The sequence below is a fragment of the Cricetulus griseus genome, chromosome 2 (assembly GCF_003668045.3).
Source record: "Cricetulus griseus strain 17A/GY chromosome 2, alternate assembly CriGri-PICRH-1.0, whole genome shotgun sequence".
Taxonomy (NCBI): Eukaryota; Metazoa; Chordata; class Mammalia; order Rodentia; family Cricetidae; genus Cricetulus; species Cricetulus griseus.
This window is the reverse complement of record NC_048595.1, coordinates 96881055-96895830: the sequence shown is the minus strand read 5'-3', so window position 1 is coordinate 96895830 and position 14776 is coordinate 96881055. Positions and strand designations below refer to the sequence as shown.

General features: G+C 49.9%; 1 protein-coding gene across 2 annotated transcripts in view; it reads right to left on the bottom strand.

Annotated features, from left to right (window-relative positions):
• Positions 1 to 286: 286 nt before the first annotated feature.
• The window catches only part of Coro2a (coronin 2A), a 53830-nt gene continuing 39340 nt past the window's right edge, over positions 287 to 14776 (bottom strand). The window contains exons 3-12 of one of the 2 annotated variants that reach the window (XM_027403141.2): positions 13673 to 13789; positions 12052 to 12201; positions 10880 to 11059; positions 10001 to 10117; positions 8540 to 8644; positions 7793 to 7889; positions 6501 to 6613; positions 6100 to 6190; positions 4403 to 4674; positions 287 to 3261 (exon numbers count right to left, since the gene is read on the bottom strand). In XM_027403141.2, coding sequence (XP_027258942.1) covers positions 3130 to 3261; positions 4403 to 4674; positions 6100 to 6190; positions 6501 to 6613; positions 7793 to 7889; positions 8540 to 8644; positions 10001 to 10117; positions 10880 to 11059; positions 12052 to 12201; positions 13673 to 13789 — 1374 coding nt within the window. In that variant the 3' untranslated portion in view covers positions 287 to 3129. The remainder of the gene's footprint in view (positions 3262 to 4402; positions 4675 to 6099; positions 6191 to 6500; positions 6614 to 7792; positions 7890 to 8539; positions 8645 to 10000; positions 10118 to 10879; positions 11060 to 12051; positions 12202 to 13672; positions 13790 to 14776) is intronic. The other variant, XM_027403142.2, reaches the window with a different exon arrangement.

The following is a 14776-nucleotide window of genomic DNA, read 5'->3' as shown; positions in this document are numbered from 1 at the left end:
GTCACGTTTCCCTTTTCCTGTAGTGCTCCTTCCTTGGGGTCTTGAACAGATTTCCGGGAAACCCCATCTAGCCTGGAGATGCTCCGATCCCTCCTGCCCTGTTGGGTGAGTGGTTTACCCATTGTTTCCAGGAACTTGCGGTTCTCTGGTTGGGGTATAGCTGCTGCTCACTGCCACCCATCCACTTGGTGTTAGGGCTTATCTCCTTCTGGAAGCCTCACTTTTCCACTGACCACTATGCCCCTGACCACTATGCCCCATCCTGCCCCCCACATTCTCTTAACCACGACTGATAACACTTACTGGCCATTTTGTCAGTAGGGGTATCTGGTCCAAACACCTGGTATTTGGTATTGGTAGAACGAATTAACAAAGGGAAATCTCCATGCATTGCAATATTGAGTTTGCTGTTTTATTATTATTTTGGTTGAGGCAGGGTCTCTCACTCTTTGTTCAGGCTGGACTGAAACTCAATCCTTCTGCCTCAGCCTTCCAAGCGCTGGGATTACAGGAGGAATTACCACCCAGTGTTGATTGCTATATTCTTCCATTGCATAATTCTGCATCTATTTTAACTTTTATTTCTTTAATTTTTTTTTTTACAAAGGTACAAGGAATTTAAGAAACATTAGAACAATCATTCAAAGGCTTCAGGCACGGTTTCATATGAAAAGCGTAGATTTCTCACTTCCTGTTTCCCTCTAGGGCATGCCCTTAAGTTTTGTTCTAGGAAGCAGAATTATTCTAGAGCTAAGGTGGGTACTAGCCAATTGTTTATCTCCAAGCATTCTCCTCATCCACACAAAGTTCCTGAGTCAACAGAAAGGGAGCTCCCAAGGCATGAAATAGAGAGACGAGGGCTGCTTTGCCACTGGGTGGACACTGCCTTCGTGGGCACTGTTGCTCCATCAACTCAAGAACATAAAAACACAATCTTAAAAAAAAGATGACTTTAAAAAATATCTGATAAAAATTACCTATCCCTCTCCCTTGCTATGAAATAATTTAAATAATTTATTCTAGATGTAAAAAAAAACAACACAAAAAAAACAACAAATAAATTTGTTCATAGCCGCCTGTGACCTGTTCTTGAATGTGAGGTCTGCGTCTGGGTCCCTTACAATGGGGAGAGCTTTTCTTGGGGGTGGGGGAAATGTTGTACAGAGATATGATGAAGCTCTGGAGACCCCACCCCCAGCCACACATGGGTGGCAGCCAGTGGCTTTGGGCTGGTGTCTTCACTCTGAGGCTGTCCTGCCTTCTGAATATGGGGTTGGAGGTGGGGATGGGAGCTTTACCAATTACGATGTACTGTCACAATGAGAGAGCCCCAACCCAGGAGCTCCAGTTACCCATCAATGCCTGGGACTTAGCCTTTTTCTCAGGAGCACAAACAAGGCAAACAGAGTTGGGAATAAAATCCTAGTCTAATGATTGATGGGTGGAGAATAAACCAAGGAGCACAGGACTCTGGTGTATGCAGATACCAGCGACAGCGAGGGGCAAGGCCATGTGGGAGTCTTGGGATTGTCCTACTTTCATTGTCAGTACAGGTGCAGGAGACTAGCCAGAAGTGTCTCCATCCCCATTGTGCTAAAGTCACCTGGGCAGCTTGTCCAGAGGACCACACTTTCCACTGAAGAGTGCAGTGGGTCTGGTCATCAGTATGTCTATCTAGAGGGATGTAAATAGGTGACATGAGTGGCTCCTGCAATTCCCACTTGAGATCCAGAGTGACCCTGTGTGATGGGGAAAACACTGTTGGCCTGTCCAGAGGAGTGTGTGTGCGTGTGCATGTGCGTGTGTGTGTGTGTGTGTGTGTGTGTGTGTGTGTGTGTGTGTGTGTGTGTGTGTGTGTGTGTGTGTGTGTGTGGTAAGCTTTGGAAGTAAGCTTTGTCTCAGTTCTTCTTAGGCACTAGCTGGGCTGCTGTACTGACCACCAAGAGAGACAGAGCCTCAGACAGGGCACAGGACACACAAGGGAGGGGCGCAGGCTTTCCAACCAGAAGCTATCTGGTTCCACTTCTCACCTAGTGTAGTCAACAAGAGCCCTTCTGGCGGGTGGCCACGGGGCTTGGCCCCCTCCAGTGCGGGGGTCCCCCAGCCTCTCAGAGGCCTTTGATAGCCTGGGTGGAAGTCTGTGTCTGCTCTCTGGGAGGTGGCAGGCTCTGGAGTCAACAGACATGGACACAGCTCTGAGGTCCTCCACCTATGGTCTACCCCCATCTAGCTGATTCTGGTTGGAAGGATGGGATTGGCCACCTGTCTGTGGTTTAGAATTGGACCAAATCTTCACTCATCCTTCTCAGATTGAGCTCCCCACACCAGCTTGAGTTTCTTCATTAAGCCCAGGTTAGCAAACCACAGGCATGGTCAAAATCAAGTATTTGGTGGCAAGCTACGGAGGAAGCAGCTCATTGGAACTTCCCTCTGTTCAGATGGGAAAACTGAGACCAGAGAGAGAAGTACTTGGTCACCAGTAAGTGGGGACATAGCTGAGGTCAGAACTAATGGATTCCTACTGTGGGGACTGAGAACAGCACTGCCAGACAGACCCAGAAGGACAGGACCTCAGTCCAGCCCTGCCAGGAAACAGATCACACGTGTGTCTCTCTCTGGGCCTCAGTTTCCTTGCCTATAGAAGGAGGGAATTAAGCCAGGTCAATGGTTTTCAAACTTCTAAAAGATAATCTAGCAGTCAAAGTATATATTCCAAAGTGGGCTAATGGAGATGGGGGCCATCTGTTAAGATGAAGCCCACTGACCAAAACCACCCTCTATGACCAGAGTTGCAAACCACAGGCAGATTGACCTACTCAGTCCGTCCACATCTTGCTACCAAGCTTTTCCCCCCGCTGGGAGGTCATAGTTCCTCACCAACCCTTAAAACCAGAATTCAGTAGAAGGCAGGGTGCAATCTAAAGCAGTCAGGGCAGAAACTGCAGCTATGAGAAGGCAACAGGAAAGCGGCACCAAGTCCCACTGAGATCTCTTTCAGCGACTGAGAGTTTTGTTTTCTGGTATAAAATATAGAAATAGTGGTTGTTCTCGGGGACCTGTGGTTTGGTTCTGGACCTCCCCACAGAGCCTAGTGTTGTCCCTGAGGGCAAGGATGGCGGAGACCTCTGCTCAGAACTGTCCTAAGCCCATCCGCAGGTTTTTGATCTCCAGTTCCAGCTGCTTGGTCTGGACCTCTCTCTGGATCAACAGCTCCCGGAGTCTTCGGATCTCCTCCTGTTGCCGGTAAAACATCTGCAGCAGCTGGGGAAGCACAAGGCAGAGGGCAAGGTCACCTGTGTGGCCAGGATGGGCAACAGCACAAAGGCTAAGCCACAATTTTGACTTAAGAGTGGCTTTATTATCAAGGGACAGTCACTGCTTGGCTCGGTTACAAGATCCTTGCTCACTTTATCCAATAAATGAAGTTCAAACAGATTTGTTTGTGTCCCATTTCTCCTTCCAAGTCCCCGAGGGATAGAGCAAATGGTATTTGGGCCTGAAGTACAGAAACTTGGGTTTTCACCGCCACTGGACTGTGTGGTTAATATTAACAGAGTTTCTAGTTTACTGAGAGAGGAAGACACACCCCAACTGTGGGTGGCATCATCCTGTGAGCTGGGGTACTGGACTGAATGGGAATGAGAAGAAAGTGAGCTGAGTGCCAGCATTCATCTCTCTCTGCCTCTGACTGTGGTGGCAATGTGACCTGCTGCCCTAAGCTCCTGCTGCCATGCCTTCCTCACCACGAGAGGATGTGCCCTGGAACTGTGAGCCCAAATAAACGTCAGTTATTTGTCAAGTATTCTGTCACAACAACAAAAAGTCGCTAATACAAGCAGTTACCTCACCTGCCCCAAGAGTCATTTTCTCCTTTGGGAAGTGAAAGCTAACCCCTTATCATAATTGCTACCCCTGCACCAAACAGATTAGATGTGGGGCACCCTCTGAGGGTCTCTCTTGTTTCCTCAAAATGTCTGTGACATCTCTCAGGGTGGTGGTGTTAGTACCTCCTCTTTCAGTGTGGAAACTAAAGCTGAAGTTGTTTCCCTTAGCGTTTTGTCCACAGCTATATGAAAGTTAACTATTACACCAGCCTGGCATACAGCAGATGCTTAACTCACCCTAGCTCTAAAACCAGACCTCAAAATCCCAGAGTGTCTGTACCAGGGCCAAAATGGCACCAAATCCTATCTTCTGCATTTCATAGATTGTCCCCACCACTGTATGCACATCCATCATCTTTGTATGTGGCCACTGTTCAGAGCCCATGAGGTGACTAAATTTGCTAACTGAGTTAAGGTCCAGGCCAGGCAGTGCAGTAGGCTGGCCTTCTGGCCTCATTTCCCACCATGCTCCCTTCCCACCATGCCCCCCCATCTTACAGGCCCCTGTCCCCTCCCACCTCATTCTCTGTCTTTGGTGGGGGACATTCGAAAACATCAAAGCCATTGGTGAGCCATGACTTCTCCTCCAGCCGCTGCTCTGTGGCCCACTTTGATGCCTTCTCGTCCAGCAGAGAGCAATGTGTATGGCCATCTTTTGTCACCAGCTGTGCCATAGGTTCCAAGGGCTGGGGTGAAACTTGGAACATAAAATTGGAGAGAGGTTTCTCTGGAGGCAGTGGCTGGGAGTCCAGAAGTTCAGAGCCAGGTCTCAGGGACATCATGACAGGCTCTGAAAGGGAAGTCGAAGACTGTGAAGAGGACTAAGTGCCATGAAAGACAGACATGGGGGAGGGCATGGACACAGACAGGCACTAGAGACAGGCATGGCCCCATGCCAGGGCAATCAGGTACTAACATGTGTAGTCCACATGTGGGGAAGGGAAGCCAGCATGTAGGAACAGCATAGCACACACACTGGAGTGGCCTCCAGGTACCTGAGCTCTCCAAATGCAGCTTGTCCTTGCCCCAGACAGGGTCTTACTCCATAGTTTTGGGTGGCTATGAATGAACTCACCACAATCTTCCTGTCTAAGCTCTCCCAAGGGTATGAGCTACCCTGCCTGGCCTTGGCTTTGTTTTGTAAGGAGAGACCCAACCACAGTGTCTTCTGTCATCTATTTTTTTTAAAAGATTTATTTATTTATTTATTATGTACAATGTACACAGTTTTCTGTCTGCATGTATCCCTGCAAGCCAGAAGCATGTAGGAACAGCATAGCACACACACTGGAGTGGCCTCCAGGTACCTGAGCTCTCCAAATGCAGCTTGTCCTTACCCCAGACAGGGTCTTACTCCATAGTTTTGGGTGGCTATGAATGAACTCACCACAATCTTCCTGTCTAAGCTCTCCCAAGGGTATGAGCTACCCTGCCTGGCCTTGGCTTTGTTTTGTAAGGAGAGACCCAACCACAGTGTCTTCTGTCATCTATTTTTTTTTAAAAGATTTATTTATTTATTATGTACAATGTACACAGTTTTCTGTCTGCATGTATCCCTGCAAGCCAGAAGAGGGCACCAGATCTCATTACGGATGGCTGTGAGCAGCCATGTGGTTGCTGGGAATTGAACTCAGGACCTCTGGAAGAAGAGTCAGTGCTCTTAACCTCTGAGCCATCTCTCCAGCCCCGTCTTCTATTAAGCACAGTAAATTTTCTGACATCTTCAGAAAAGTCTTGCAGACACAGAGAGGAGATTAGGGGGTGAGCAGGGACTGCCTAAGGGTCACACATAACTGGGAAGTGGCACTGTCGTAGGAGGCTTCCATGCTCTGGGGATGCATGAAGTGAAGCAGGGGTGCTGTGGAGATGTGGAGCCTGCCCAGGAGCCGGGCAGAGTTGGGTCAGACAGTGGTCTGTTGCCTAGAGAATCCTGGGTCACAGAATAATCCCAGAAGAAATGGTGAGGGTCAGGAGCAATGTGGATGGCAGTGGCAGTTTTTCTATGGAGTGACATCTTTTGACCAGGAGTTTAGGGACTAGGTGGGTGAAGACTTTGCTTTCCTGGCATTATATATAAACAATTACTGGGATCTGGTTAACAAGGGGCTCTCCTCTATGGCACAGCCAAATTAAAATCCAGGCCAAACCCCTCAGCCACCTGGGACTTCTGGGACTCCATTTTCCTACCCAGTGGCCTGCTTCCCACCTTGCTCACCTCTGTTTATTCCGCTGAGCCACTCGTGGGCTGCCAGGGAGGGCTGGGCTGCTGCCGTGGGCGGGTAAATGTCCTCTTGGTAGGATTCTGACTGCAGAAGAAGTGGGGACAGTGAGGGCAGTGCTGAGCCTTGGAGTCTGACTCGCCTCACCCCTGGTGAGCAAGGAGCCCAACGGGCCAGAAAACAAGGGCTCTCTGCAATACAGCAGCTCAGGGGCAGAAGCAGGACGAGATCCAGTGTTCTGGGCTCCAGGGTTGTTGTACTGACCCTGAGAAGGACATTCCCTTGCAAGAGTCACCCTCAGCCACCCCTCCCCCCCACAGCATGGGCCTGGGATTCCAACATCTGGGGTCTGTGTTCTAGGTGGGTACTCCCCACCAGACAGTCTCACCACTCTTACCCTCCGGGGTACAATCATGGACACAGGCTCAATGAGGCTTTTGGTGGTGATCAGCTTATAGAAGCGGAAGATCTCACAGGAAGACACATCGAGACCTCTCTTTGGCATGACACCTGTGGCCAGATGGTCAAGAGTAGATGAGAAATCCTGGCTGGGCTAGAACTGAGACTCAGTGGGTAGGACAAAGGAAGACTACACACCTGCGATCAGAGACTGCCCTCCCCCGTCATCTCCCCACAGTCAAGCTCCCAAACATCACCTATCTGAGGTTGCCCTGAGCTGGGAAACAGCTGAGGGATTTTACAACTAGGCACTGCCTCTACCTTCAAGGTTTAATTTTTTCCCCTAAGATTTATTTATTTTTATTTTATGTGCAATAGTGTTTTTCCTGTATGCATGTCTGTGTGAGGGTGTCAGATCTTAAGAGTTACAGTTGTTACCTGCCACGTGGGTGCTGGGAATTGAATCTCAGTCCTCTGGAAGAGCAGTCAGTGCTCTTAACCACTAAGTATCTCTCCGACCCCAATGTTTAATTATTTTAGCCGGACCCTGAAGATGGTCTGCTCTACTCAAAGCTCCCCACTTCCATCCTAACAGGCCTAGAACCTAAATGATTATTTTCTATCATATTTATTTTTGAGACAGGATCTCATGGAGCCAAGGCTGGCCTCCAACTTGCTATGTAGCAGAGCATGGCCTTGAACTCCTGATCTTCCTGCTCTCATCTCTTGAGTGTTCAGATTGCAGGTGTGTACCACAACAACAAACCTCATTTGTTTGTTTTGAGGGAAGGTCTTACTGTTATATAGCTGGTCATAAACTCCTGCTTACTCAGATCTAGGATTACAGACCTGTGTCTCTATACCTGGCTTCCTACAATGCTCCTAATATGGCCACTACAGTCTTTTTTGATTTTCTTCCTTTTGTTTATTTGACACAAGGTCTCACATAAGCCTGCCACAACCTCAAACTTGTTACATAGATGAAGATGACCTTGAACTCCTGATCCTCTTGCCTCCATCTGCCAAATGCCTTGCACTGCCTTAGGAATCTGGTGACACAGAGGCACCACCAGATGCAGACTCTTGGGACTTCCAAAGCCAAGAGCCCAACATGCCTTGCTTGTCATAATTCATCCAGTCTGATGTTGGTGTTGATATAGGCATCAACAAACAGATGGATACAACCCACACATTATAGTCCCGTTGCCACCCCCTTCCTGTCTGATGTCTTCCAGTACCAAGGTCCAGCCCTGGTGCTCTGACCCTACATGGCTTTGGAGTCCCACTCACCGATCCCCTTCTGTGGGTTGTAGGAGCGGTACTCAGTCAGGTAGCTCAGGTAAGGCTTTTCAGGGTTCACCTCATAGTACCGGATGTTCCCATCTCCCTGGGGAGGGGAACCAAGAGGGTCATTGCTGGGCCATCAGTGTTTCACTGTGAGCGAGTAGTAAGGCTGATGAACCCATCTCATTCAGGGACACCAGGGACCAACAACCCCAGCCTGCCCATGTTCCTCTAGTGCAGAAGCCCTGGGAACATTCCCACGTGATAACCACTGGGAAAGTCAGGATGTCTGGCCTCAGAGATCATCCTATGGCTCTTAGCCCTGGGGACATTTCTCATTGACAGAGTCACTTGGTGGTGCCATACTCAGTAGGCATACTGAGTAGGGAATGGAGGCTCTAGATATAAGATACCCCCACCCATGAAGATCTATTCTGCTTCAAATCCAAAGACTCCTCTGCTGAGAACTACCACCTGGACCAGGAATTTGGGAGGAACAAGCTAGGATGGATGGGGGGGGGGTGTCACACCAAAGCCCTGGTTTCAGGTGGCCCTAAGGAGCTAGCATGGGAGGGGAAGGTATTTTCTGATGGAAGACGATAGCCACTAGTGTCTGTCTCTACCCTGAACCTCCAAGGACCCTAGGTTGTTTTCTGAGCATCCACAGAGCTAAGCTTAGGATATTTCTGCCTCCTGTATCGGGGGTCCAGAGGGCTGCCCACCCCACTCCACCCCACACCGTGCCAAGCTGACCTTCCCCACAATGTACAGCATGCTGGTATCTGAGTCGTAGAAGGGAAACAACACACCCGAGGAGCCATCCAGGTCCTCTTCTGTGAGGGGCACAGAAAGGTTGTCCTGCAAGGGAAGGGAGACCATTAAGACATGAGTGTCACTCTGGAATCTCCAGTGGAGCTGAGATTCAAACTGCTGCCCAGGGCTCTGAGTGCGTGCATGAGTGTGTGCCCAGGGCTCTGAGTGCATGCATGAGTGTGTGCTGGTATGTGAGACAGAAAGCATGCTTTGAAAAGACATCCTGGTTCTCAAGACCTGGTTCTGTGAATTATTCTCTGGTAGAAATGATACTTTAAAGGCAGTACTGCCTGCCCCATTTTGTCAGCCTTTTGTAAAAAAATTATTTATTTTATGCATATGGGTGTTTTGCCTGCATGTATGTCTGTATACCATGTGCATGCAATGCCCAAGAGTCAAGGAGAGGTTGTCAGACTCTCTGAAACTGGAGTTGCAGTTGTGAGCTGCCACAAGGGTGCTAGGAACCAAACCCTGGTCCTCAGCAAAAACAAGTTCTCTTAGGCCCTGAGCCATCTTTGTCAGCATTTTTGCTCTTAAGTTTTTTTTTTTTTTTTGAAACAGGGTTTCTTTGTGTAGCCCTTGCTGTTCTGGAACTTGCTCTGTAGACCAGGCTGGCCTCTGCCTCGTAAGTGCTGAGATTACAGGTGTGCACTGCAGCCACGACCACCTGGCCTTAACAAGCTTTTTCAAACTTTTTTTCAAATAGGGTTTCACTCTATAGTCTATGCTAGCCTTGAACTCAAAACAGTTCTGCCTGGGATTATAAGCATGATGCCTGGCTTTTCCCCCAGCATTGAAAATCAAACCCAGGGTCTCATGATACTAGGGAAACACTCTGCCACCGAGCTGCACCTACAAGTCTCTTAAAATTGAAAACTGGGAGGTGGTCTGAGGCTGGCCTTGAACTCGTTGTCCCTGTACCCTAAGCCTCTCTAGGAAAGAAGCTTTTACATGCCACAGTTGAACTTAATATGCAGCAAAGGATGACCTTGAACTCTGAATCCTCCTGCCTTCATCTCCAAGCTAAATTTAACAAATGAAGGAGACACTGCTTTGTCTAGCAGGTGGGAGGCCCTGCATTCTGTCCTTAGCACTTCAAAACACCTAACAGAACAGCACAGTTCACCCTCCACCCACAGTGGCCACTATCAACACTTATCTCCAGCTATCCCTTGTCTTACTCTCACCCTTTCCCAGAGGCTCTCTTGGTACCTCACCTCTCTACTGAATGGTGAGATGCACAAGGCTACCTGGCCTGATGGACTGTTCCATCTCTGTGAGTCATTCCCAGCCCCCATCCTTACTGTTTGCTGACTGTGAGGGAGAAGTTGAATGAGAAGGTACCCAGATAAGTGAAGGCATTGGGCTGCACAGTGACGGTGCGGTTGTATGGAGACTCACCTGGTCCCAAAGGGCCATCTGCCGGTTGTTCCATCTGGAAGTACCTGTGGACAGCAGCTTCTTGAGGTTCCCCAGGAAGAGCACTTTGTTGGCCCGGTGCCCCTTGTAGCTGGCTTCCTGGAGGAATACGTGTGGTCAGTGTTGGAGAGCTGTGGGAAGGGCACTCCCAGCTGTGGGTGGAATTTCTAGCTCCCCACTTGGCTCCTTAAGCCCTGGTTGTAAGGTCTCCTTTCATTACCCGTGGAACTAGTTGGCACACCCCTTTCAAGAAGCTGACCTGAGTCCTTTCCTTCAAGTGAAATCTCCCCATTCTATTGAGAGCTGCTTCTGAATAAAGCCAGCCAAACCTCCGCCCTCTCCAGTCTTTGCTTGAGACAGGGCCTCAGGATGTAGTGCAGGCTGGCCTTGAACCCTCACTCCTATCTTGGGATTACAACACATGCCATCAAACCCTGCTCCACTCCGCTCTCTTGAGAATCATAGCGAGCACTTGCCCCATGTGAGGCAGAGAGACAGAGGACACTTGAATTGTCCTATTAGCTCCAGTGAGGAAGGATGAATGGTCCATTGCACTTCTGAGCAAACGGAGGTTTAGAAAGCAGAAAGCACTGGCTCAAGGTGGCTCCTGACCCCTGGCCAGGGACAGAGCTGAGGGACCGTGGCCAGCTCTGAGGTTCACAGCCCACCTCTCTATATAGTTATTCCCTTTCTCTGGCTTTAGTTTTCTCATCTGTAGAGTGACCGCAGCAAATCTCAACATCCCCCACAGCACCACGATGCTGAGGCTGGCTAGGGATGCTGTTTCCAGAGGCTCAGCACAGCTGCTGACAGTGCTGTTGCCCCATTCTTAAAGTAGCCCCGAACCTTTAAAGTACCAACCTGGAGGACAATCCCCACACGGGGGTCGACAACCCGAATCTTGCGGTCCTTACAGGTGGTGGCCAGCAGGCTGCCATTGGTGTTGAAGGACATGGAGAGGATCACATCTTGGTGACAGGTGATTGTCCTCATGGGGTTTGCAATTACAGATTCCTTTGTGTCCAGGTTCCACACCATCACCTGCGTGGAGAGTGCTGGCACTGAGCACGGTGGCCATTCCACCCAGCCCCCACAGTCACACAGCAGCAGGCATGGGGAGAAACACAGTATTCCCAGGAGGGAAGATGCAGCTGGCAACCAGGCTACTGAATGTGAGGAGTGTGGCTGAGGCTGCAAGCGCAGCAGGGGATGCTGGGAGTCAGACTGTCTTGTAGAAGAAAACCACCACCTACCTCTGAGCAACAGAACACTATGCTGGGAGGACCTGGGGCGTAGGGGTCAGCACATCCCACTTGATGTGCATAACCAGGGCTGCCAAAGCAACCCGTAGCCACAGACTAAGGTGTGAGTAACATCCCCAGGGACATAGCCACACACACCCTCCACATCAACAGATAAACAAGCATTTCTGCCTGTTTTGGATCTATATGAAATGTTCCCAAGGTGCCTCTGTGAATCCCAGTAGAGTCAGTAGAGGGAAGAGTTGGAAAACCACTGCAATGGTCCCACTAACCCACTCAGTCTGCTGTCTGGGACTCAAGAAACTAAGACCCAAGGAGAATCGTGGGACATTCTCATACAAGTCAGTGATGAACTGCAACAGGCCCCTAGTCTCCAGTACTGGTTCCAAGGCCCATGTCTGGTCAGCCCAGCCCAGCCCCCCCCCCCCCCAGGCAAACTGCAGTGGATGGATTGAAGAGTGCCTCATCCTGTCTACCTAAAACCTCAAATGGGATATTTGGTAACAAGGTCTAAACAGACGTAGTTAGTTGGCACGAGGTCATGACAAATGAAGGCGGGTTCTCAATCGGTAAGTGAAAGGAGGCATACAGGAACACAGCTATGAAGGCAGAGACAAGGGAGACAGGGGTGTGGAAGATGCTTCCCCCGACCTGTGGAGGCAGTAGGTTGCCAACATCTTGCCTGGGTCTTTCTAGTTTATAGGGCTGTCAGAGAAGTTTCTAGACAAGTGCCAGTCTGTGGTTTTCTCTGTCTAGGAGCCTCAGACTCACCTTGTAGTCATAGCCAGCGCTGAAGAGGATGTTGGCAGCCGTGGGGTGCCATTCCACCAGCCCCACCCTGCGCGAATGGCCCACCAGTTCCTTTCTGTAGGTTGTGAGGTTCCTTGTCAACAACTGCTTGGGGATGTTCCAGATTTTAATCTGGTGGGGAGACACAGACAGTAGTGTGAGACAGGACATCTTGGTGCTGTTCTGGTCCTCAGCCATGGATCAGGTAGTGCCTGGCAGAAGGACCCGGTTTTTGCTCTCCATTGCCACCACCACCCAGTGGAGGGAAGACTGGAGCCTCCCCAGGGTCCTCCACCAAGCAAGGCTGACCTTGACCAGAAGGGAGGCTTCATTCTCAAACTTGTCCCAGGGACTCTGACCATCCCCATGACCTGAGGGGAGCAGGTAGGGTGGACTGAAGATGGAAGGGACTGCCATGGTAAAGGGTAAGGTCTCTGTCATGGAAGGAGCCACAGGGAGACCAGCATTGGGACATGGGGACCAGGAAGTGCTGTGAGTATGCTCTTTCCATTTTGTTGGGTTCTCAAGCTCCAAATCAGTCTTCAGATCATATCTTAAAGATACAAAGGTTTCCCAGAAGGCATTGCTTGCAGCTCAGGGACAGTTATTTCCTGGTTTTGGTTTTGATATCAGGTCATGAACTCTGCTTGCTCCATCTGCAGCACACACAGAGTTGAGCCTGGGGTGGAGCTGAAGGGATACAGGTTCTGGGCTTATTTATGGAAGGGGAGGTGTGTCCTGAAGGAGGTAGCACCTACCCTATCCTGGGGAAGAGGAGCAGGGAGCACTTTGCAAGGATGCATTTACATGGACTAGGTCTGTTACCACCCTAGGCTCCATTATTCTGTCCCTTTTATTCTCCAGCATCAGAGGGACAGCAGCAGGCCAGAGCCTTTCAGGAAGACCTGGCAGGGTGTGGTGGTGCACACCTGTGAGCCCAGCATTAGGGGGTCTACAGTGGGAGGATTATAAATTTAGGGTCAGCCTGGACTACAGTATGAAATCCCATCTCAACAAACACCTCCTCCCAATTAAACAACAGCAACAACACACTCCCATTTCTGCCCCCCCCCCCCAATATCTTTCAAGAAATCTTCAGAGCAGTCCTGAAAGGGCAGGTATCAGGAGGCAGCAAAGATGGCCATACTCCCAGTTTTTCAGGAGGCCAGGGCAGGAGGATTGCTTGAATCTAGGAGTTTGAGATCACCCCCCAGTAACACAGAGAGTTGGTGGACTTGGCCTCTTGGGGTGTTTTGGGGCTATGTTTGAATAAGCCCCTCCCTCGTCCTATATTCATCCACTGTGACATGGAGTGGCCTGATCATTTCTGGTCCCCTCACAGCATGTCACAGAGAATGAGTCTCACTGGGTCTTCGTGAGATGGGCAGAAGTATTTCACCCATTTTATGGGAGGGAAACTGAGGTCCATAGAGAGGTATCATGGGCCTCAGGTCCCAAACACGCATGATGTCTGCTCCACTTCTCACATCCTCCCCGTGAAGCCATCAGTGAGATAAAGCCAGGCATGGGACACTGATGGCTTGGGAACCTGCCCTCCATCTTCCTCCCAGCATTCTTCCATAAACACTGCACTGGCACTCACCGTGGCATCTTCAGAACAGGAGGCAATCTCGAAGTCATTGAAAGGATTCCACTTGATGTCCAAGACATTCCCTCTGTGCCCGCAGACCTTGGGGTAGTGAGGGTCCAACTTTCCTGTCTGCAAAACAGTGTCACAGGCATTGGAGAGGAGACTGGTAGGACGATGTTAGCTCCTCAACCAGTCATCGCTGAGTGAGCAGGACAATGTAAGGGGCAGATTCAAGGCAGCATACCTTCCCACACCTCCTGTGACCCTGGGGGAATCACTTCACTTTTCTGAACCTTCCCATCCTCCTTGGCATAGAGGAGGCTGTAACGAGTGTTTCACAGGCTGGGCTGAGGACCACAGAATGGTCTGGCCCGGTGCCCAAGCAGGTGCTCAGTGTGGGTATCTTCATTCCCATGCAGCTGCAGGAACTAATGCTGTACAGCCCTTTCTGAAAATGGCCTGGCAGATCCTCAGAAGTTAAATGCTAAGAGGTATCATGTGACCCAGCAGTGTTATTCCTAGACATATCCCTGAGAGAAATGAAAACCTGGATGCACTTGAAACTCATTCCCCAGCAGTATCCACAGCAGTGCAGTCTATGACAACCAAAACCTGGAGGCAACCCAGATGCCCACTGACCAACGAGGGGGAATGCGGTGTGCGGCACAGCTACATGGTGGAGTATCATTCAGCCAGAAAAAAATAACACTGTAATGAACCTCAAAAGCATTACCCTAAGTGAAAGAAACAGGCATCAAACAGGTGAGTGCAATTCCAGCATGGCAGAGGCTGGGCAGAAAAAAAAAAGAGGTCAGTCTGGACTCAAATAAACATAAAACCAAGTATTAGTTAGACATTGGTGGTATGTGCCTACTTTCCCAGCAGCTTAGGAGGCTGAGGCAGGGGGATCTTTTGGGCCCAGGAATTAAAAGAAAGCCAGAGCAACACAGTGAAATGGTCACTCACACATACATGTGCTCCCTGGGGATCCCACTGGGATGACATTCAGACACGGGAGCACTGTGTGAGCAGTTTAACCCTGCCTCCATACCTGGCACGCCCAATCCTGATTACTGCATTTGAAAGCCCAGTGCCAATGGTGGGGGTGGCTCCTCC